At 43.2% G+C, this 24,581-nt stretch overlaps 1 protein-coding gene across 1 annotated transcript; it reads left to right on the top strand.

The window, feature by feature from the left end:
- Window positions 1-6,580: 6,580 nt before the first annotated feature.
- Window positions 6,581-16,680, top strand: fmoda (fibromodulin a). Its single transcript, XM_068057721.1, has 2 exons — window positions 6,581-7,496; window positions 16,448-16,680. The coding sequence occupies exons 1-2, from the start codon at window positions 6,581-6,583 to the stop codon at window positions 16,597-16,599; spliced, it is 1,068 nt and encodes a 355-aa protein (XP_067913822.1). The 3' UTR covers window positions 16,600-16,680.
- The last annotated feature ends 7,901 nt before the right edge of the window (window positions 16,681-24,581 follow it).

Raw genomic sequence — 24,581 nt, 5'->3', positions numbered from 1 at the left:
GCCAAAGGATTCGAGTACAGAAGCAGGGATGTCTTGCTGCAATTATACAGGGCCTTGATGAGGCTACACCTGGAATATTGTGTGCAGTTTTGGTCTCCTTATTTGAGGAAGGATGTTCTTGCTATAGAGGGAGTGCAGCAAAGGTTTACCAGACTGATTCCTGGGATGGTGGGACTGACGTATGAGGAGAGATTGAGTCGGTTAGGATTATACTCGCTGGAGTTCAGAAGAGTGAGGGGGGAATCTCATCGAAACCTAAAAATTCTAACAGGACTTGGCAGGGTAGATGCAGGAAGGATGTTCCCGATGGTGGGGGAGTCCAGAACCAGGGGTCATAGTCTAAGGATACAGGGTAAACCTTTCAGGACTGAGATGAGGAGAAATTTCTTCACCCAGAGAGTGGTGAGCCTGTGGAATTCGCTATCACAGTACACAGTTGAAGCAAAAACATTGTATGGTTTCAAGAAGGAGTTAGATATAGTTCTTGGGTCTAAAGAGATCAAAGGGTATGGGGCGAAAGCGGGAACATGTTACTGAGTTGGATGATCAACCATGATTATAATGAAAGGCAGAGCAGGCTCGAAGGGTCAAATGGCCTACTCCTGCTCCTATTTTCTATGTTTCTATGAAGATGGTTGGACCTAGGACGCTACCCTGAGGAATTCCTGCAGTGATGTCCTGGAGCTCAGATGATTGACCTCCAACAACCACAACCATCTTCCTTTGCGCTAGGTATGACTCCAACCAGCGGAGAGTTTTCCCCCTGATTCCCATTGACTCCAGTTTTGCTAGGGTTCCTTGATGCCATACTCGGTCAAATTCTGCCTTGATGTCAAGGGCAGTCACTCACGTCACCTCTTGAGTTCAGCTCTTTTGTCCATGTTTGGGCCAAGGCTGTAATGAGGTCAGGATCTGAGTGGCCCTGGCGGAACCCAAACTAAGCTTCACTTAGCAGGTTATTGCTAAGCAAGTGCTGCTTGATAGCACTGTCAATGACACCTTCCATCACTTTACTGATGATTGAGAGTAGACTGATGGGGTGGCAATTGGCCGGGTTGGACTTTTACTGCTTTTGGTGTACATGACATACCTTGGCAATTTCCCACATTGCTGGGTAGATGCCAGTGTTGTAGCTATACTGGAACAGCTTAGCTGGGGCGCGGCAAATTCTGGAGCACATGTCTTCAGTACTATTGCCAGAATGTTGTCAGGTCCCATAGCCTTTGCAGTACCAATGCCTTCAGTTGTTTCTTGATATCATGCAGAGTGAATCGAATTGGCTGAAGACTGGCATCTGTGATGCTGGGTACTTCAGGAGGAGGCTGAGATGTATCATCCACTCGGCACTTCTGGCTGAAGATTGTTGCAAATGCTTCAGCCTTATCTTTTGCACTGATGTGCTGGGCTCCCCCATCAATGAGGTGTTGGATATTTGTGGAATCACCTCCTCCAGTTAGTTGTTTAATTGTCCACCACCATTCATAACTGGATGTGGCAGGACTGAAGAGCTTAGATCCGATGCATTGGTTATGGGATTGCTTAGCTATGTATAACGCATGCTATACACTGTTTAGCACGCAGGTAATCCTGGGTTGTAGCTTCACCAGGTTGACACCTCATTTTGAGGTATGCCTGGTGCTGCTCCTGGCATGCCCTCTTGCACTCTTCATTGTTCCAGGGTTGATCCCCCAGCTTGATGGTAATGGTAATGCGGGATATATGCTGGGCCATGAGGTTACAGATTGTAGTTGAGTACAATTTGCTGCTGATGGCCCACAGCGCTTCATGGATGCCCAGTTTTTAATTGTTAGATCTGTTTGAAATCTATTCCATTTAGCACGGTGATAGTGCCACACAACTCAATGGTGGGTATTGTCAATGCGAAGACTGGACTTGCTCTCCACAAGGACTGTGCGGTGGTCACTCCTACCAATACTGTCATGGACAGATACATCTGCGGCAGGCAGATTGGTGAGGACGAGGTCAAGTATGTTTTTCCCTCTTGTTCCCTCACCACCTGCTGCAGACCCAGTCTCGCAGTTATGTCCTTTAGGACTCAGCCAGTTCAGTTAGTAATGGTACTACCGTGCCACTCTTGGTGATGGATATTGAAGTCCCCCACCCAGAGTACATTCTGTGCCCTTGTCACCCTTCGTGCTTCCTCCAAGTGCTGTTCAGCATGGAGGAGCACTGATTCATCAGCTGAGGGGGGTGGTAGGTAGCAATCAGCAGGAGGTTTCCTCGCCCATGTTTGACCTGATGCCATGAGACTTCATGGGGTCCAGAGTCGATGTTGAGGGCTCATAGGGCAACTCCCTCCTGACTGTATACAACTGTGCCACCACCTCTGCTGGGTCTAACCTGGCGGTGGTTCAGGACATACCCGGGGATGGTGATGGTGGTGTCTGGGACATTGTCTGTAAGGTATGATTCCGTGAGTGTGACTATGTCAGGCTGCTGCTTAACTAGTCTGTGGGACAGCTCTCCCAACTTTGGCACAAGCCCCCAGATTTTAATAAGGAGGACTTTGCAGGGTTGACAGGGCTGGGTTTGCCGTTGTTGTTTCTGGTGCCTAGGTTGATGCAGGGTGGTCCATCTGGTTTTATTCTTTATTGACATTTTAGTGGTTTAAAACAACTGAGTGGCTTGCTAGGCCATCTCAGAGGGCATTAAGAGCCAACCACATTGCTGTGGGTCTGGAATCACATGTAGGCCACACCAGGTAAAGACAGTAGATTTCCTTCCCTAAAGGACATTAGTGAACCATTCATTGAATTAAAATTCCATCTGCTGCCGTGGTGGGATTTGAACCTGTGTCCCCAGAGGATTAGCCTGTGTCTCTGGATTGCTAGTGCAGTGACATTACCGCTACCCCACTGTCTCCCCAATTTTCAATGATAATTCAGTGCATATTTAACAGCAGATAAAATGAGCAGCTGTAAACTGGGTATAAATAGATGAATTGTGGAGTTTTTACAATGCTTTCTATCTTCATTCAAAATAAGTCCTGTGAGCTGTTTAACCAAAAGCTGTGACTGCAAAGACTTTCTTGGGGCTTGGTCACTCTTCTTTTTGATCACAGAGTTCCAACCGAGCAGGAGCAATGCACTGACAATTCAGTCCCATCACTCCACAGGTTGCAGCATATTATTAAAGTTTTCCCACCCAACCAGAAAACAGCCAAATTAAACACTCTAGTAACCACTCCCCCACCCTACCCCCACCCCCAGAATAAAACAGACCAAACCAGGTATCGTTAGACAACAACAAATTAACTATTTATTAAAAACTAAATCTTAAACATTATTGAGATGAACCTGTCTAAAGAACTTATAACTTCTTATTTTAACCTATCTCCCCCATTCACACACATTAATTCAAAAATCAATGGTTAATGGGTTTTTTTTAAATAATGTTTTAAAAAATTAGCTGTTTCTTAAGAATAAATAAATAACTGGATTATAAGTCTTTGTGGGTTATGTTCCTGATGGGTGAGCTATGCTAGTGTAAAAATAATCATATGCCACTCGAAGTCTCCGTGCGGATTTGATGAAACAGTCTTTTCTTGATAGGCATTCAAAACACTTTGGCTGCAGCAGACGTCAAACAGTTCTTTCAACATGGGGTATAATGACAGGTCTATGTTTGGATTTTAAAATTGGTAAATTTCAGTCGAAGCTTTACTGTGAATTCCAGAAAACACAATCAGTCAAGGGAGATTCAATCTTGAAATTAAATTGGAAGAAAAAGGAATTTTGCTACCTCCAGCAATGTGAATGCTCTCTTCAAAAGGGTTTTTTCCTCCTTAGGCAATTAATACAGCCCGTGGCTCGTTGTAGAATTTCTGCTGAGAGAATTCTCTTCGTTCAAGACAAGCACGTTTCACTGGTGTCTCGCAAAACTGGTTTTAGCTGGTTTTTACACACAGTTAAATGGTTGCAGTACACCATGTGACCTCTCCCTCCTGCTGTTGCCGAGGTTATGGGTGCAGCTGTGGCACACTGCCTCTTAGTTTTTAAAGACACAGTGTTTTTAAACAGAGTCTTAAAGGCACACTGCCCCAATCATAGAAGAAAAAATCACTGTTCCATGACAACAGCAATTGGATATTTATTAACAGCTCTGAGGCAGCCTGATTTACCAATGTTTCCCTATGGGGTAGCTTTGGAAAAAGATGATTTCCCTTTTGTACATTTTCTTGATTCAAGACTGATCTTCACTGAATTTTGATATTTTGCAGACATGGCATTTAATTTCCCAAGCATTAAAAGTTAAACATAAAATTCAAAAGTTTTCTAGCAAGTGGATTTACAGAAAGCTGCTGACAACCCAACTGTCGCTGGTTCGGTATTCTCATTAAAACCATTCTTGGACAACACAAGATATCAGGCCTGATTATCTGTAACACAGTAACCATATTTTCTTGTTCTCTAACCATTTCATTCATAACACTATATAAACTTCCACCTCATTTACTAAAAAGTATAAAATGCTTTGTTACGGATTCAAAGTGTTTGATTTCTCCCCTCTGCCTCAGACATCCTTCTCAAATAAAGAATTAAGTTAATCCAGTTGCAACTAGTATATATTGACTTATAATTGGGAGTCAACTGTTAACTCCCATAATTAAGTCTAAATTGTTCTCATAAAGAGCACAGTCACTCTGATATCAGAGTGTTTGCTTCTGCACCACGAGACAGTTTCATTTTCCCAATGCTTAAAGGCTCAGATTTTTATATTATGCTGCTTGGGATCTATATCACCATTCCTTCACTGTCGCTGGGTCAAAATCCTGGAACTCCCTTCCTAACTCCCTTCCTTAGGGTGTATGTACATCCCAAGGACTGCAGCGGTTCAAGAAGGCAGCTCACCACCACCTTCTCAAGGGCAATTAAGGATGGGCAATAAATGCTGGCCTAGCCAGCGATGCCCACATCCCATAAATGAATAAAAATAAAACTCGCTGAAGTGGTAAGCACTGTTTAAAAAAAGAATAAAACCTGTTGAGGTCAAACAAGAGGAAGGACAAGAGGGGAGCCTTGCGACCCCTCCTCACCTGATTGTAATAGTTCACTTAAATGGGTGGTCAATCCAATAGCGCCCATTTAACACTATCCTGGCCTGGATTTTGCAGTAGTAATGATGCAATTTGCCTCTGGAGTCTGCACTTGCCTAGTACTACATTTCCCCAGACAGTGTACTGTTGAAGTGCCCTGAGTCTGCAATCAATTAGAAATCACTGAACTGACAGGAATAGCCATTTTATGTTATTGGCCTCGCTGTAAAAATCCTGAGAAAGTTATGCTTTGTTAAATAAGGTATAACTAGGTTTTTAACACCATACTAAGTTCATAATTACTTTTTAGGAGCTTCATTGTCCCTGAAAAACTAATTTTACATTTGTCCATTATCATTAAAAAAATCCACATTTTTTAAAAGAAGTTTGTTTATGATATTTCAACTTCTACCTTAATCCTATGTGCATGTCCCAATATTTATTCGCTATTTGGAGAATGATATCAAGGATAATCATTGTTTTTAACTGTCTGGCTTGCTGTCTATGGACATACCTCAATGTGATTGGCTGCTTACCCTGCTCGATGACATTACTGTTGCTGGACGCCTGGCGATCCCCTTAACTTGGTATCAGATTCAAATTGATGTTGGGAAAGGGGAAATCCATGCCACAGATATTGCTATATCTTTTTGGGTAGCTTTCTTTGAGGTCAGCAGTGAGTGCTTTGCTGCTAATCGTGAAATCCAGGCCTATCACTTTAAGCAACCTTAATTAAGTGTTAAGTTGAGTCAATTCAGTAATCTGATAACATGGTCTATTTGAACAGCAGGTAACCTATATTGATCTATTGTATGATGGGTTCAACTCAAATAAATGTAACGTGGAGATGGTGTAGAAGAGATGTGCTGGGATGATGGCAAGAAGAGAGACTTTAGTTAAGAGGCAGGCTAGAGAAACTAAAGCTTTGGTTATTAGAACAGAGGAAGTTAAGACAACCCCTAATGAAAGTGTTCAAAATTATGAGGAGCTTTGATTAGATAAAAAGGCAAGAATTATTTCCATTGAAGGCATAACATTTTCAAGCAAATCCTAAAAGAACAAAGAGAGAAGTTTGTACTAATTTTTAATGCAGAGGGTTATTTTGGTATAGAATGCCCTACCGGAAACAGTGATGGGAGTAGAATCCATAATAGTTTTCAAAGCAAAAGTAGATAACTATTTGAAAAAGAAACATCTCAGAAAGATATGGGGAAAGGGCATGGAATTGAAACTGTGAATAGCTTCTTCAGAGAATCAGCACAGGTAAAATAGGCTGAATGCCTCCTTTTGTACTGTAAAGAAGTATGACTGGACCAATGTATGAGGAAGATATGTTTAGAGACTGTGCTTGTAAATCATTATTAATATGTACTGACAATTCCTTTAACTGTGGCAGTTTCTTTTAAATGCCTACTCTAAGTGAAGCAGGTAACTGATAACAGTCTTGTTCCCTTGATTCAATATGAACATATCTACACTGTAACAAAGTACCAAGATTCATTTTATAAATTTTAAATTCCCAGGATGAAGCTGACTCACCTGCTGCTGTTTGCAGCCCTTTTTGGAGGTGGTGCCTGCCAGTACACTCATGGATATTTCAATTGGCTCTCGCGTATTATGGGATATTCTCGGCCATACAGTAATCGTTATTTTGAGACTCAGCATGAGCCTCCACTGGCAACCGATTGTCCTGCCGAGTGCACATGTCCGCCTATATTTCCCAAGGCTATGTACTGTGATACCCGTAAATTAAAATATATCCCCAAGGTGCCAGCGCGGATGAAGTATGTCTACCTGCAGAACAACCAGATTGATGCTGTCCCAGATGGAGTATTTGACAATGCCACTGACCTCGTCTGGGTTGTTGTCCATTGGAATAACATCTCCAATGAAAAGATAGGTACAAAGGTATTCTCCAAGTTGACAAACCTCGAGAGAGTATACTTGGGCCATAACAGCCTGACCAGGATTCCCTTTCCTTTGCCAAAGTCGCTGAGGGAACTGAGAGTTGCAGGAAACAAGATTTCAAAGGTCCAACCCAATGTATTGGAGGGGCTCGACAACTTAACTATGCTACTGCTGAACGACAATCAGCTGGATGATATTGGAGGGTCTCTCAAAGTTTTAAAGTCCTTATCTTATCTGGACCTCAGCAACAATCACTTGAAAAAACTCCCTGATGTACTTCCAAACTCACTCCATCAGCTGTACCTGGATTTCAATCACATCAGCACAATTCCTAATGAATACTTCAGGCAATTTCCTAAACTTCAGTATGCAAGGATCTCAAATAATGAACTGACAGATAACGGAATACCTTTAAACACATTTAATGTGTCCAGTTTAATTGAGCTGGATCTCTCTCATAATAAATTGCAGAAGATTCCTCCTGTCAACGAGAATTTAGAAAACCTGTATCTTCATGCTAACCAGATCAAAGGTGAGTGAGACATGATTCTGTTATGAAAGGACTAGAATGCTTCTCAATAAATGTTTCCAATGAAGTTGAGCCCATATCCCTAACTGGCCCCATTCACAACCAGTTATCAATAATGGAGGGTGGGAAATATCACCCTACCAAGATTCACTCCAGGACTTGAGCACAATATCAAAGCTGACACTCCAGTGCAATACTGAGGCAGTGTCAGAGGTGATGTCTTTCAGATGAGACGTTGAACTGAGGCCCGTCTGCCCTCTCAGGTGGACGTAAAAGATCCCACAGCACTATTTCAAAGAACAGCAGGGGTGTTAACTCCAGTGTCCCGGCCAATATTTATCCCCCAATCAAGATCAAAAAACAGATTATCTGGTCATTATCACATTGCTGTTTCTGGGAGCTTGCTGTGCACAAATTGGCTGCTGCATTTCCTACATTACACCAATGACTACACTTTAAAAGTACTTCATTGGCTGTAAAGCGCTTTGGGACATCCTATGGTCATTAAAGGTGCTACATAAATGTAAGTCTTTCTTTCTTCTCTCCTGAACGAAAGCTTCTTTTTCTGGAGTGAATATTGAAGAGAGTCCATTGCCATGTTAGACGATCACTCACCATCACCACATTGTCTACAGAGCATAAAATCTAATGCTATAAATGAGTTTTTATCATCTATTTAATAAAAGTTAATGTTACGACCAGGTGAGAAAGGTATCTAGGGGCCCCTTTTAGCCAACACTTGGTCTTAATGTAACAGTGTTTAATTTTTAAACACACTGTGTTTTGAGCTCCCCCTTTGGTGAATCTTCGTTCACCACTTTCCAATTATAAGGCAAAGAAATGAGCATAAACAGGCTTTCTTAGGTTTAAAGAAGAAAAATGAAATTTATTAAACCTTAGCGCTTACGCGTATACAACGCGCCCATGCTAGCATGCACACGTGATACACACATACAAATAGGGACAGAAAAGAGCAGAAGAAAAATAAAATGGAGAGGTTTGAGGCAATATCAGAAGAGTTTCTTGTTTATTGTTGCTTCGAGGTCACTGTAGTCCTTTTTGTAAGGAGTCTTGCCTTTCATTGGGGCCCAGTATTCTTCTTAAACCGTGTTCACTGTAGGAGACTTTTCTTTCTTGGGGTTCATGTGTTTTCAATGGTTTACGAAGCTGGTGAGAGGCAGATGAGAGCAGATAGGAGAGAGGTATTTTCCAGTCCAGGAGCAAACAGATTTCTGATTTCAAATTCCTTGTTGGAAGTTCAAATTCAAAAAACTCCAACAATCAGTTAGTCATGTGCTCCAAACCGGTCCGACCATGTCTGTTTGTGTATTTGGCCAGTTAACCTGGAATGCTAGCCTTTCCACCTTCAACTGATTCTAATTCTAATTCTAATTCTAACTGGTAATGAAAAGTCCATTGTGGATTAAATTGGAGCAGGGAATAGTCCCTTTGTCCTTTGAAGTACTGTCTGTTGATATGCTAATGTCCCTCTTCAGCCAAAGTCTCCAATTGTTTTTTAAAGCAGGTTTTTCCTTCAACAACAACAGTCCAAAATCAATGTTCATGTGGTGAAATTAATTTTCCTCATTCTTGGCAGGTGCGGGGGGGGGGGGGGGGGTGGGGGGGGCTTGCCTGACTAAGATAAACCTAATTTAATTTATCTTAATTGGTGGTAGTTGCATTAAAATTGGCCAAAATGTTGCTTGGTCTGGAAGGGAAGAGTAAAATCTACTGCTCAACATTATTCAGTAACTCCCTTCGTCTAATGTACATGTGTGGACGTCATGAGGTCAGGGTTATGTTTAGCTATGATGCCCCCCCCCCCCCACTTCACAATAGCCTGTCACATCCAGTATCTCGTGTCACATGTGAAGAGCGGTCATTTGGGCAAAGTGCCAGAGGCTGGTCATATGTAAAATCCATTAAGGAATTATACTCCAGAAAGCATCTCCAGATAAAGGAGGGAATCTAAAAAGATGAATCGTGTAAAGCACCTCAAAAATAATTCCACTTTTTCAAAACAAAGCTTGTCTCGTTTCCCGATGCATGCAGCCAGTAATTCTTAAAGGCATTTCAATAAAAGTGGACAGGTGTTGGTCTACTATAATTGTAATTTACCAGTTGACACCCGTCACTGAGAACTGGAATTTTATGGCCCTCCCCCCAACGAGCGGGCTGGTGGCGGGGCAGGGCCTAAAAATTGAGTGGGAAGCGGGAGATGCCGTTCCCAACGCCTTCCTGACTCTGCTGCAATTTTATGTGGGGCAGCAGCAACGAAATGCCGCCCGCCCACCTCAGGCCAATCAAAACCCTTAAGTGGCCAATTAACTGCCACAGAAGGGCCTCCTCCTGCCGCCAGTAGGATTTTACCCACAGTGGGTGGGCAGCAAAGGCCCCAAGAACACCACCAGGTAAGACTTGGCGGCCTTCTTGGTAGCTGAGGGGGGCCCTCCTGATCAGGAACCCTGTGCCCCATAGAGATGTCATCCCTGAAGCCCCAACCATCCTCAAAGTATAACACTCCACCACCACCCTCAACCAATCCCCTCTTGCCGCGCCGGGGGCCGGCCAATTGTCCCCAGCGAGGCCCCAAAAACTTACCTTCTTTCCGGGGCGGTCCTTCCTCTTCCTGCTGAAGCTGGGTGTAGTCCCAGCAGTGGCCACTGCTCTCGGTGGCGCTGCTGGGGACTAAGAGCTGCCAGCCCGCCGATTAGCCGGCAGCTCCATTAGGCGGGACTTGCTGCCTCAAGGAGATGGAAGTCCTGCCCAAGGCCAATTAAGGGCCTGGGGAGTGAAAAATCCCAGTTTAGCTCCTTAGGCCCAGCAGAGGCAGGCTTGCCACCGACTTTTCAGCTGGTAGGCGGGGCCTCCCACCTAACGTTAAATTCTGGCCATTATTTCTTTTGTGCTACCGCCCCTCCTATATGTGTCACTTATGTTGCTCTTTAATTTACTTTGGAAAGCTTGGCAGCCATCATGGATCCATTTCAGGAAAAAGGAATGTTTTAAGGTCAGCTGGATAATAACCCAAAATTGGGGATTAAGAATGAAAATAATAGTGTTCAAAAGTTGTTAGAAGATATTTGGCCCAAAGCTTTAGCTTTACTATTGTTATGATCCCCGTGGTGACCACCAATAAATGAAAGAATTGAATCCATCGATTGTCCCTAATTTAGGAAACCAAACAGACAAGATTTCACTTTTATATATTTTACTTTATCACTCAAACCAAAACAAAAATAAATTAAACATGAAGCAAAAGACAAATCACAGTTAGTATATACATTACAAATTATACCTTAACTATCAGATACAACAGAGATGGGTCTCACAGTTTCACTGAACAGTCCACCCAGCACATATGGTAACAATTACAGTAACACAGTCTTCATAACTCTGAAGTTCCTCAGGCACATTTTCAGCTCCTTTCTTCAAGGAGTTAGCTGCTGTTCTTCTTCCGACAGCAGTCCTCTCTCAATCCAAACTCCACAGGTGCGGTCTTCACCACAAGTAGTGCTTCTCCAGAACCTTTTCAGTTGTGCTTACAACAGTCTTGATGGCATGAATTTACCAGTCTTCCCTTTATCCGAGTCCTTCAGTGACAACCTATGCACTGTATGGCTGGCTTTGGTTAGTCAGCTACTTTAAGTGTCAAAAACAGCTCCAGGATTCAGTTTTCACTTTCTTCTGCTTTCTGGCACTCCACTCCTACCTGATCTGCCTCATCTGCCTGTTTTGGGGTGGACACTGTCTCCTTTTATCAGGTTCTAACCAGTGTCAGGTTCCCCGGAAACCTGAAGTTGTTTTTCTAGCTTCTGCTTCAGTTTTGTTTTCCATTTCTGTTTCACTTCTTGTTTCTGTTTGAATTCTAGTTTCTGTCTCAGTTAGGGTCCAAAATAACAACCAGCTTTGCAACCATGGATTCGATCACACTATCTTGCATTGTAAATCTATTTCCAGCTGTTATACGCAGAGTAATAAGTTAATGGTTGGAATGAGTGTCAAACCTAAACCAAAAATCTGAAGTGAGAAGACTCATATTGAAGTTCAGGTACTGGGGGGAAATGGAACAGGATTCTAGCCTCATTCAGATGTCTCTAGCCTTTAACAAATAGACTGTGCATATTCTGAGGAAGTGTTGCCAGATCATGCCCCTTCTGTTCATATAAAATGCCATTTTGATAAATTTGCATTTCTGTAAAGGACTGATTGATGTAGGTTCTCATATACACCACGCTTTTATTTAGTTCTTCTATTGGTCCAATAACAGCGTGCTACCAAAGTTCTACTGGTCAAATCAGGGAGATGCTGTTCCAGGTTCTCTGGCTGATAAGTGGGAGGGACGGATATGACTGAATTTCTAAGCGATTTAGTGAGAATTGCAGCTTTGTTCCTTGCTGAGTTTGTGTGTGTGAGTGCTCTTCAGGGAGAGGAATACAAGAATGCAACCTTGTCCCCTAGTATTTTAGGATGGGGTACATCCATTTTCCCTGACAGTCTAAACAGTGAGTGCTGATGGCAGCATCAAGATTGGTGGCATGCAGTATTTACTGAGGCTGAATTTTATAGAACATAGGAACAGGAGGAGGCTATTCAGCTCCTCAAGCCTGTTCCACCATTCAATGAGATCATTGCTGATCGGTAAATTACCTCCATAGTCAATGTTAAACTCTTATTCATAGCTACTAAGAGCAGAATTATAATTTGTAACAATGAGTCAGGTATGAGCTTTTTTCACTGAGCATTCAGCTCATCTGCGATCATCGAAAGAGAATCATGCAGGTGTGTGCATGTTACCCTGGGAGTTGCCACGATGCATTCATTCTCCAAAACTCCCAGGTGCCTGCACTTTTCAGTCCTCTGGACAGCCTGGAGGGTTGGATACTTGGCGACAGGGGTTATCCTCTGAAGACATGGCTAATGACACCGGTGAGAATCCCAAGAGGTCATGCTAAGGAATGCTTCAATGAGCGCCTTGTGGCCACCAGAGTGGCAGTCGAACAAATGATTAGCCGACTATAGATGAGATTTAGGTGTCTCGACCGCTCAGGTGGATCCCTGCAGTACGAGCCATCAAGGATCTCCAGGATTATTGTTGTCTGCTGTGCCTTGCACAACCTGGCAATGGAAAGGGGAGATGCCATGGAGGATGATCAAGGTCAGCGCGTGGTGTCATCAGACGACGATGAAGTTTCAGATAAGGAAGATGGGCAGCAGTCACATGATGGTCGGGGAGAGGAAGCTGAATATCATTTGGAGCTAAGTGCAAGAGAGACCCAGGAGGATCTAATAGGATCTAATAATCCACTCTTGAGTGGATCTTAATATACAAATAATTGACATGGTGGTATGAGGGGAGTCATTGTGAGGTGCTGAGAGGGCATAAACACTCACCCTAAAGGGGAGAGATGATCTGAATATGCACACCCTCACATCACGATGAACCCAACCCAATTGTGTGACTTCGCATATAAAACTTCTCATGTCGCTCTACGATGTCTGATGCAACTTCATGGATGACAAACAAAATGTTACGTTTTCATATCAAAATTTTAATACAGTTTTCTCATTAACAAATCAAATAAATAATTGGAAAGTAACCCAGTGAACCCGATGCGATGTTACAGTGATTTTTTTTATACGTTTGCGTGTGCTCCTGCATGTGGACGATCCCTCGCCGCCAGACTCACTAGAGGTAGGTGACTGATCAGGCTGCTGCCCTGCTCTTGATGACTTTGGCGGTCGTCCTCTGCTTGCTCGCAGCAGTGCAGGCCACTGCCTATCCGGGTGCTCGTGAGAAATATCAGGAGCACCCTCTAACACCCTGGGAGCTGGCGGTTCACATGTCACTGGCAGAGGGAGCAAGGAGTTGAAGGATGCATCAGTAGCACCCTGAGAGGAGCTCTCATATGCGATCTGCTGCTGCCCTGTGCGTTCCTGAGGCTCGGTTGGTCCTCATTGGTGACCTCGGAGGGATGAGCAGCCTCGACCTGTAGCCTGCGCATGAGAGTCTGCTCTCTGATGCTCTGCTCCAGGGAGGACACACTTGCTCTGAGGTCACGGATAGCATCCAGTACTGGCCCCTCCACTGCAGCCACTAATCTTTCAATGGAGGATGATTTCATTTCAACCAAAGGTGTATCCAGTTTAGGAAGTAGGCTGGAACATCAGCCAGAAATATCACTTCTGAGGTTTTGATTCTTATTCAATGTAACCTTAATGTAAACTGTGTGCGTGTACGCGTACAGACAGTGGGTGGAAGCAGATTGGGCTCAGCTATGATGCCTTTCATGGTCGAATAGCCTACTGGCACTCAGGCCCTGAATTTCCACAAGGTCAGCACTGTACTCCCCATGTGGCCTGTGGCGGTATATTTCCATCAGGGTCTGCTTGGAACAGAACCTCTGTCCAATCCAAACATGACCCATGATACTGGAGTGGGTGGGGCCAGGATGCACCCAACAAACAGGCCTGCTCAGTGTTGTCTGTAAGGTCTCCCTGGGAGTCCTGGATTGGGTCTTGGCCTGGTCACTCAATCAAAATGCCAGTAACAGTATGGTTTCCAATTCCCCTATAAAGTGAGCTGATGGGTAGATGGGCTGGTCAGTGGCATTAGATGCTGCACGAGCAGCTGGCCAGCACCAGCTATAATCTTCCCTGTAATCCTGGCGAAGGTTTAATATAATTAACTCTTGGAATGCAGCCATTGTTGACCAGGCCAGTATTTATTGCTGATTTGTAGTTGCACTGAGAAAGTGGTGTTGGGCCTTCTTTTTGAGACTGAGTGACCTGCTAGTCTACTTCAGAGGGCAGTTAAGAGTTAACCACATTGCTATAGGACTGGAGTCACATATAGATTAGACTGGGTAAGGACAGCAGATTTCTTTCCCTAAAGGGCATTAAACTGTTCATAGTGATGCAAGTGTCTACCACTGCCATGTACATTACCTCCCCTTGACCTGAATACCCCAGGAATAGAGATCACTTACATGTACTCCACTGGTAGAGCTGGGCCAAGGTATTTCAGCTGCTCATTGTCCACTCTAATAGGGTGCACACCTATGGATATACGACGCCCTCACACTAGCATGCACACGTGATATAAACGTGCAGATAGGAATAGAAAACAGCAGAAGAAAAGATAAAAGTAGAACAGTTTGAGGCAATATCTTGTTATTGTTTCTTGAGCTGTCTGTAATCCTTGATTGAAGTTATATTCTTGCATTTCGTTGGGGCCCAGTAATCTTCTTAAAACTTTGTTCACATGGCAAACCTTTCTCTCTTTGAGTTTAACGTGTCTTCAATGGTTTCAGTTCCCTGAGAGATGAGCAGGCAGACAGGCAGGAGAGAGATGTTCTTGCTTCAGTTCCGGGTGCACATGGTGCTCTGCCCTTGTTGGGATTTTCAAATTCAAAAAGCTCCCAGGGTGCTCAGCAGGTTAGTCATGTGACTAGTTCCTTATATGGAACAGTCTCTTCACATCCTTGGTTGGAGGTTCAAATTTCTCTGCAACAACCAGTTAGCCATGTAACTAAAACTGGTCGGACCACTTCTGTGTATTGGAGGGACAGGGACTGCTGGATCCTCATTGTCTGTTACCATGTAAATGTCTTTCTGGTCAGGGCTTGCAATTTTATGTTTTAATGTTCATGTGGCGAAATAATGTGTGCCTCAGTCTTGGTAGGTGGGGTTTGCCTGACAATGGAAAAATAGCAGTGGGTCCATCGAGCCTGTGCCACACTGCCAGGTTACAACTAGTGTAATAATCCCTAGTGCTCCACCAGGGACTGGAGCAGAGACAAGGGAGGGAGAAATCAGGGGAGGGGAGATCGCAGAACAGGGGGAGATTGCTGATGTCAGGCATTGGGGTAGATGTGGAGATGGCGTTAGCCATTTGCAGGGCATGTGAGGTGGTTTGCTTGTTGGGACTGGAGAAGAAACTCCTGCTCCTCTTGACCCACAAGCAGTGCTGTAAAGTCACATACCTTATGGATCTGGCCCATCATGCCTCCTTTTGCATGTTGGGTATCCTGAGACCCAGAAACCCAGCCAACATTAGATAAAAATAAAACTCTTTAAAACATTTCATTGACAGACTGCCTCCTGAGAGCAGATTGGTTGTCTGCACTTGTCCCATTAAAAGCAGAAGTGGACTTGTTCAAGGCAAGTTCCGGTTGAGTTTGGAATTTAAAAAAAATTACTTGCCATCCACTCCAAATCTACCCATTCTTGGAGGTTAAAATTACACCTTATATCAAATGAGAGCTGGAGCTGTTGCTGACTAGGGTGGAAGTCACCCCATACAAAACGTAGGTACTGCATCGAATTATCACATCCAGAGTGGTACCCTGGACGAGTTTCAATCGCTACAGGGGGGTGTGGGGTGCAGAGGCGGTGGGGTTGAGGGGGGTGGTCAGAGAGGTTTTTTTCCAGACTTTTATCCCCAACATTAGCCTGATTTTTGACCTGATATTTTTGCTCACCCAGAAGATCACATGGTTTTGGACAGTGTGGTGAATGTATATATTGCGATATATAAAGTATCACAACTATATGGGAAAGGCTGGATGGAGAAGAGGATTTATTCCTGTCCCTTATTGTTCATATAAAATGAACTCCTCCTGGAGATCTCTATTTCTTTGGTCTGCTCTTGGCTCAAGCTGCATTTCTCTATAACTGTAGCATTGATGCAGAAACTCTTGCACGTTGGTGCTACAGTTATACTATGAATGTCACTTAAACTAAAGAACGGAGTAAGTAACTAAGTGGTCTAAACAAAAAAAATTACAGTTCAGCAACATGCGCCAAAAGCAGTTTATTGTTGTGCATTTCCAAGGGTTGCAGCACATTGTACTTGCTGCAATATCTCATGCACAATATTTTAAGTATCAGTTATGTGAACACTTGTACGTTTTCAAGCATCTCTCTGACATTTCAGTTTGTGATGATTGCAGACTTTACTGTGGACAGCTTCTGTAAAACCATGGGATTGATGAGCTTCTCCAAGATTCAGGTGCTTCGATTGGATGGCAACAGCATCAGACAAGATAATATACCAAATGAAATGCATCACTGTCTTCGCCGAGCAAGAATCATAAACATTTAATGTGTATTCATGTATCTTATCATGTCAAATTTTCTCTATAGCTAGAGTATATAATGGCTAGACAACTAGCTTCTTAAGATACTTTCTTTGTATGTTATCTCATTCTTGTAGATGGTGATTTGTTGCAGCCAGTTTTAGTCTGCTCTTCTATAAAGGAGCGCAAGTGAATCCCCAGTTAATGTCCACCACTTGAATACAATTAACAATTAGTATACAATTAACAACTGATTCCCCAATTCCACTCTCCCCCATTTCCATTCATCTCCTTAAATGTGCCAGGTTATAGAGGGTAGGGGTCTCAGTGTTTTGGAAGCCCGGCAATTGCTCACCAAAGTTCCTCATCTGTGAAAGTGAGTGTCCACAGGCTAGTCTATCATTGAGGGGCATAACAACTATGGCCCTCACCTGATATCCACTTACTACACTTTACTGCAGGAGTAACTGGAGCAGAGAGCTGGCTGATTTTGTTTTCTATCTAGTTTAAGGGCCACTGTGGACAACTGTATTGTGTTGGACCAGTTGGTTTTGGTTTGTTCAAAGCAGACACAAGGACCAAGTCTTGGACCAAAACAAAATGTATCCTGAGTAAACAGGAAAGAGAAGAGATGTCGGGTTCAGTAGCAAACTTCAAAAACATGAAATATTTTTAAACCTTCCCCACACATAGCCACATGTCTGTCATTCAGCCGTGATCATAGAATCATAGAAAGTTTACGGCACAGAAAGAGGCTACTTGGCCCATCGTGTCTGTGATGAGGGAAGTATTATTTTAAAGAGGAATGCTAATGCAGCTTAAAAGGTAACCTCTGTTTGCACTTAACACCATTGATTTCAGGGCGACAGAAATTGCCGAAGGCTGGCAATTCTGCTAACCTGCCCCCCAGTCGGCAGACAGCCGGCGTGGACCCAATGGGCTGAATGGCCACTTCTATGATTCAATTGCCTTATTCACTCACAGGAGTGTTGGAATCAGTATTGGGCACCAGTTAAGATGTCATGTGGTAAGCACAATGTCCACAGCAAGCTCCTGGCCTAGATTACCCAGGCTTCATGCACAGAGTACTGCTGACCACTTTCTGATGAGCAGGTATAATATTAAAAATTCTCGCTATATTAAAATGATTACTCTTTGATAATTCTGTGTAAAATATATTTAATACCAGGCAAACATTATATTATATTGTGTGTCCTCTTTCATTTTTCTTGCATATTACAAAATTGTCTCGCATTCTTAATCAAGAACGATGTCTCTATAAAAACGATTAAAAGAAAAAAATTGATCAATAGATGGCTTAATGGCTTGGGTGAAAGCAAGGACTGATATTGATAAATGGTCTATCACTACAAAAATGTGCTGCAGAATATCTATGCTATTAAGAGTTTCTCGTGTTTTTAAGTATAACACTGTACATTGAGAAGTTGCTTCATGAATCAGAAACCAATGTGTCTTCAACCAGTCACGGCCAGGATCCAATCAGATCTCGCAACCATTTCCAAGTATTATTGTTGTTTGTTTTCAGGAATGAGCCAACCACATTCTACTAAAGTTATTCTCTTTGACAGTTCCTCGTTTCACTATATCTCCCTGAAAATAAAATGTGTTGCATACGAAACACATAAAAATATTCATAAACGTCCTCATAAACAAGCTTCAACAACTTTCTATCCCTTTCCACAAACAGACTACTGAGCCTCAGAACATCCGGGACTGTTTGTATTCCCTTCCCTTCACCCCGAACCCCCACCCTACTACACGTTCTGCACCCAGCTAGATGTTAGGTTAGACCCCCAAATTTGGATAACAATCCTAATGCAAACAATTTTCAGAGGCATGAGTCCATCTTTGATGTAAAAGACAGCAATTCCCTGAGTTCCAAAGCCTTCCCCTCTCTATACATACCAATCTTTGAACTCTTGATCCCTCCTAATTGGGGGATCAGCTCAGCTATCTCTGAGCCCCCACTCTGTGCTTGCTGTCCTACATCTCCAGCTCTTTGTGCTCTTGAGACCCTGGTTCACTTCCTCCAGTTCCTTATTATACATCAGTGTCCTCTCTGTGATGAACCACTAGCTCCACTCCCTCTATCTTTCTTACTATGTTAGACCGGCCCAGGCATCTGCTCTCTGCACTCTTTCCTGGCCTATTCTAATGCTACGCTATGAAACCTGCACAAACTTCTTTCAATCAACATACATTTAAGAACACTGGAGTTGGTTAGGTCCAATTTGTTAGACTGACTAAGCTGCTGACAGGTGTTCCCCCTCTTAGATGGCAGAGTATAAGTTTCGGTCCACATCAATCATCCATTTTCAGGTCTTCTGCAGTTTGGAGAAGGTTCACTCGACTGATTCCTGGGATGAAGGGGTTATCTTATGAAGAAAGGTTGAACAAATTGTGCCTATACCCATTGGAGTTTAGAAGAATGAGAGGTGATCTTATTGAAACATGTAAGATCCTGAGGGGACCTGACAGAGTGGAGGCTGGAAGGATGTTGCCACTTATGGGTGAGACTAGAATTAGAGGACACAATTTAAAAATAAGGGGTCTCCCATTTAAGACAGCAATGAGATGAATTTTTTTCTCTCAGAGGATCATTAATTTGTGGAATTCGCTTCCTCAGAGAGCAATCGAGACTGGGTCATTGAATATATTCAAATCTGAGTTAGATAGATTCTTGATAGACAAGGGAGTCAAGGGTTATGGGGGCAGACGGGAAAGTGGACTTGAGGCCACATTCATATCAGCTATGATCTTATCAAATGGCAGAGAAGGCTCAAGGAGCTGAATGGCCTACTCCTGCTCCTAATTTGTATGTTTGTATGTTCATATGTTAACAATCCATCTTCTGATCTCAAAAAGACCGATCAATGAATGACGAATTTTAGTCCAGATGTAAGTAAAAATGTCAATGTTACGATCAGGTGAGAAAGAGGTCTAGGGTTCCCTTTCAGCCTTCTCCTGGTCTTACTGTAACAGGGTTTATTTTTAAGCACACTGTTTTTAGCTCCCCCTTGGTGAATCCTTGTTCACCACTTTCCAATTATAAGGCAAAGAAACAAGCACAAACAGGCTTTCCTAGGTTTAAAGAAGAAAGGTGAAATTTTAACAAACTTAAACTTAAACTCTAATTCAGTTGACGCCTACAGATACATGACACACCCATGCTAGCATACGTATGTGATACGCGCATACAAATAGAGACAGAAAAAGAAGAAAAATTAAATTGAAAAGGTGAGAGGCAATATCTGAAGAGTTGTTGTTGTGGTTCTTCGAGCTCACGGCAGAGTCCTTGATTGTAGGTGGATCTTGCTTTTTGTTGGGGCCCAGTATTCTTCTTAAATCTTGTTCACTGTAGGAGACTTTTCTCACTTGGGGTTCATGTGGCTTCAGTCAGTTTTTGGAGTTCTGTAAGAAAGAGATGGGAGCAGACAGGAGAGGCTGTGGCTAGCCTGCCAGGAGAGGTCTTTTAAATCCAGGAGCAAAGAACTTTCTCGTTCAAACTCTCAGTTCAAGCTCTGCAACAGCCATGTGACTAACTGGTCTGACCACGTCTGTTTGTGGATTGAATTGGAGCAGGGAATAGCTCCTTTGTCTATAAGAACTGTCTGTTAATATGCAAAACTGTCTTTTCAGCCAGGGGCCTGGCAACCCCTTGTAACAGGCCTTCTCTTCTTCCCAGAAACAATTTGAAATTTAATGTCCATGTGGCGAAATTAATATGCCTCATTCTTGGCAGGTGGAGCCTGCAAGACAGTCAAGTACATGCTTCTCCTTTTTATCAGATGCCAAACAACCAAAAGCATTTCTTGTTTCACTCTGTATTGCACACAAACTAACAATATTGTTCTTCTGTATATGTTATGTACACATAAATATAAAAAACATGGCTTTCAGGAGCTCTGATCTGGGTAGATAAGACATGAACTGCGCTTATGCACAGCTTTTCAGTGTGGCCATTATGTGTTATGCACACTATTGGCAAGAGCATTTCAAAATGTTAATCATTGGGTGGACTGTTTGCTCACAATCACGTTTGTGCATGAATTGGGGAAGGTTTCAACCTGCAATACCCAAATGGTGTATAAATTGTATACTTCACCCCATATCACAAACTAACCAGATTGCAAACTTCCCTCAAACTCACTTATTGAAAAATACAATTATGCGCAATAGAGGTAAATCGAAATTCCCCCGATTTGGTTCAACATAATTATGGTTCATTTAAATACAAATTGGTACATATTCCAGATTACACAAGAACAAAAGGCAGGTTGATGTTTAATCAGTAGTTAATATCCATCTGTGTACATCTGTGGAAGCTTCAATAAACTGGAAAAAAATGCAGGTTTAAATGCAATACAACCCAATTATAATTCAACTCATTTATAATTCAATTCAGTCTTTCAATTGGAGATAATCAGATTTGACAGTGAACTTTTTCTTATTCAGAAAAGGTCACTAACTTAGTAGCAGTTGCTTAGACATGTGCAAGATTCAAAGAAGATGATGACTTGTACTGTCAAAAATACAGGATTGTCTTTGTCCAATGGAAGGGCACAGGGAAGATCAAAATGTGGCCATTCATTCCTTGAAGAGAGAAATGGTCATTGTGCGTACTAACACTGTGTGACCTGAAGAATGTTAATGTGACGGATGATCAGCAACAGATAGGGTTAGATGAGTGACGGAGATCACTGATGTAAAGTAAAGGCAGAATGGGATGGAGGACAAAGCCTTGGGGATTCTTATGTGTTAATAAAAGAAGAGTGGAGAGTGAGTCATCAATAACAGCATAGATGATTCAATGATTCAGCGAGAAGGTTTGCTAGACTAATACCTGGAATGGGTGGGTTGTCTTTAGAGGAAAGGTTGGACAGGTGAGGCTTGTATCCGCTGGAGTTTAGATGAGTAAGAGGCGTCTTGACTGAAACATATAAGACCTGAGGGGTCTTGACAGGGTGGATGCGGAAAGGATGTTTCCTCTTCTGGGAGAATCTAGAACTAGGGGAATGTGGAGTTGAGGTTACAACCAGATCAGCCATGATCTTGTTGAATGGTGGAGCTGGCTCGAGGGGCCAAGGGGCCTATTCCTGCTCCTAATTCGTATGTTCTTATCTGAGAGGAAACCAGATAGCCATGAAATTAAAAAACAATACTGTGGATTCTGGAAATCTGAAATAAAACAGAAAATTCTGGAAACACTCAGTGGTTCAGGCAGCATCTGTGGAGAGAGATATAGAGTTAACATTTTAGGTCAAAACCAATTTTGGCGTAAGTTCGTCCACCTGAAACAGTAATTCTATTTCAGCGGCTGTGTAAATGGTTACAGCAGAGAGGGAGGGAAAGCATGGAAAACCTGGTATCGAGAAGGTTCCCATAACTTAGGAATGTGTTGGACAACAGATAGGTCGACCACCTTGCCAGTCTTATACCAATAGGGGATCTCCACTCCAAGGACCAAAAAGAATTTATTATAACAACACTATTTATATAGCACTTTTCAAGACCACCGGATGTCACAAAGAGCTGCACAACTATTGAAGTGTTGTCACGGTTGTAGTGTGGAAAATGTGACAGCCAATTTGTGCACAGCAAGCTCCCACAAACAACAAGGTGATAATGACCAGTTAATCTGTTATTGTGATGTTGATTGAAGGATATTGACCAGGACACTCGGGATAACTCCCCTGCTCTTCTTTGAAATTGTGCCATGTGGTCTTTTACGTCCACCTGAGAGGGCAGACGGGGCCTCGATTTGACATCTCATCAAAAGATGGTACCTCTGACAAATGAGCACTCTCTTAGAGCTGCACTAGAGTGTCAGCTATGAATTTTGTGTTATAATACTGTAGTGAGACTTGAACTCACAACTTTCTAGCACAAAGGGATGAATGCTACTAATTGAGCCACAGCTGACACCCACCAGCTGACCTAGCTCCTTCATTCCCAGTGACTCTGGTATAGACATGCTCATGCTCCTTTACTAGCACCTGTTGTCTGAGAGAAAATGGGACCAGTGACTAAGGTCCAAAGTTGTTTTGATCCAAGAATATAGGTTTAGTGGGAAGTCATACAATGACATCTTGTTTAGACAGACACTGTGCCAAATTGTGCCAAACTGCGCCAAAGGCCAGAATTTTACACCCCCAAACAAGCGGGCTGGGGGTGGGAGGGGGGTAGGGCAGGGGAGTGGTGTAGAATTGAGTGGGATGTGGGGGGGGGTGGGGGAGTGCTGTTTCCAATCCCCTCCCACCCTCACTGCAATTCTACACGGGCAGCGGCGGCGAGAAACAGCCCACCCACCAAGGCTAATCAAGGCCTTTAAATGGCCAATTAACTAGCACTTAAGGGCCTTCGCCCACCGCCGCAGGTATCTTACCCTTGGCGGCCAGACGCCAGAAGCCTCAAAAAGCCTGCCTGGCGAAACCAGGCGGCCTTCTTGCAGGCTGGTGGGGGGCACTCCTGATCGGGCACCCTCTGCCCCACAAAGGGCTGTCCCCGAAGCCCCAACCGCCCCCAATGCATAACACTCCCCCCCACCCCCTTAACCAACCCAATCAATTGTCCCCGGCAAGGCACTAAATACCTACCTCAGTTCCAGGGCCGTCCTTCACCTTGCTTGCGATGGCTGGGTGTAGTCCCAGTAGTGACCACTGCTCCCAGTGGTGCTGCTGGGACAAAGAGCTGCCGGCCCGCTGATTGGCCAGAAGCTCAATTAGGCGGGACTTCTCAATGAGGCAGCAAGTCCCGTCCAAGACCAATTAAGGGTCTGGGGAGCGAAAAATCCCTGTCTGGCTCCCCAGGCTTGGCACCGACTTTTTGGCTGGTGGTCGGGGCCTCCCACCCAACCTAAAATTCTGCCCAAAGTCTTTGGAGCTGTCAAGATGTCAATAACAACTGATCAACTAACATGCTTAAAAGCAGAGTTCAGAGGTCTGTCACATACATGCTAAGGTACCAGAAGAATGGCCATAACAAAAACTATATTGCCATCCATGGATTAAGTTAGAACTTTCAAGGTGACAGATAATTAGAGTAATTTGAAAGGACAGTATTCTAATTCGTGACCATATCCAATCCCTCTTTTATCTTTCCTTCAATTAAAAAAAAATAAGTTGGTTCTGCAGTTGATATAGTCTAAAGCTGCTTTTGCTGCCAACATGGGAATGGTAGAGAATGCTTTCTGATCTGTAACTTCACTCCGGAGGGACATCTCAGCTCCGTGTCATATTCTGCATCTGCTTCAATAGAGAATGAGTTAAGAGAAAGCAAAATTCTGTGAAATAAGCCTTGAAATTTCAGAAACTCTGCCTCTGGGTTTGTTGTGTTCTGACATATGCAGCTACAACTGAATCTAATCTCAGGCTCAGCAATCTTCCAACAGTGTGGAGGATACAAGTGGGTGGAACTCAAAGCCATTCATCTTTCCTCGCCGAGGGGCTTTATGAATAAATAAAATATGAACTAAAGATACTCTACGAGTATAAGTCCTGAAGCAAACAACATTGTTAGGAAATTGTAACCTTTATTTGTTACTGTGACAGAACTAAAAGCAGCTTTGCTTTGTGTTTGTCTCAGTCCATTGTCCATAGATTTGATAGAAGTGTTCAAAATCATGAGTGGTTTTGATAGCGTAAATAGGGAGAAACTGTTGCCAGTGGCAGAAGGGTTGGTAACCAGAGGGCACAGATTCACAGTGGTTGACAAAAAAACCAGAGGCAACATGAGAAAACTTTTTTTAAACTCAGTGAGTTGTTGTGATCTGGAATGCAATGCCTGAGAGGGTGGTGGAAGTAGATTCAATAGTAAATTCAAAGAGAATTGGATAAATACTTGAAGGGACAAAAAATACAGGGCAATGAAAAAAGAACAGGGGTGTGAGACTAATTGGATAGCTCGATCAAAAAGTCAGCATAGACACAATGGGCTGAATGGCCTCTTTCTGTGTTGTATCATTCCAGGATTCTCTAAGCTGGAACAG

The sequence above is a fragment of the Heterodontus francisci genome, chromosome 25 (genome assembly GCF_036365525.1).
Source record: "Heterodontus francisci isolate sHetFra1 chromosome 25, sHetFra1.hap1, whole genome shotgun sequence".
In the NCBI taxonomy this organism is placed as follows: Eukaryota; Metazoa; Chordata; class Chondrichthyes; order Heterodontiformes; family Heterodontidae; genus Heterodontus; species Heterodontus francisci.
This window is presented reverse-complemented; position numbering and strand designations above follow the sequence as displayed.

What these genes read in the sequence shown, in the direction of transcription:
- fmoda (XM_068057721.1), top strand. Translation starts at nt 6,581, where the DNA reads ATGAAGCTGACTCACCTGCTGCTGTTTGCAGCCCTTTTTGGAGGTGGT. An exon ending in TCATGCTAACCAGATCAAAG is followed by an intron (nt 7,497 to 16,447) that starts GTGAGTGAGACA and finishes TGATGATTGCAG; the next exon opens with ACTTTACTGTGGACAGCTTC.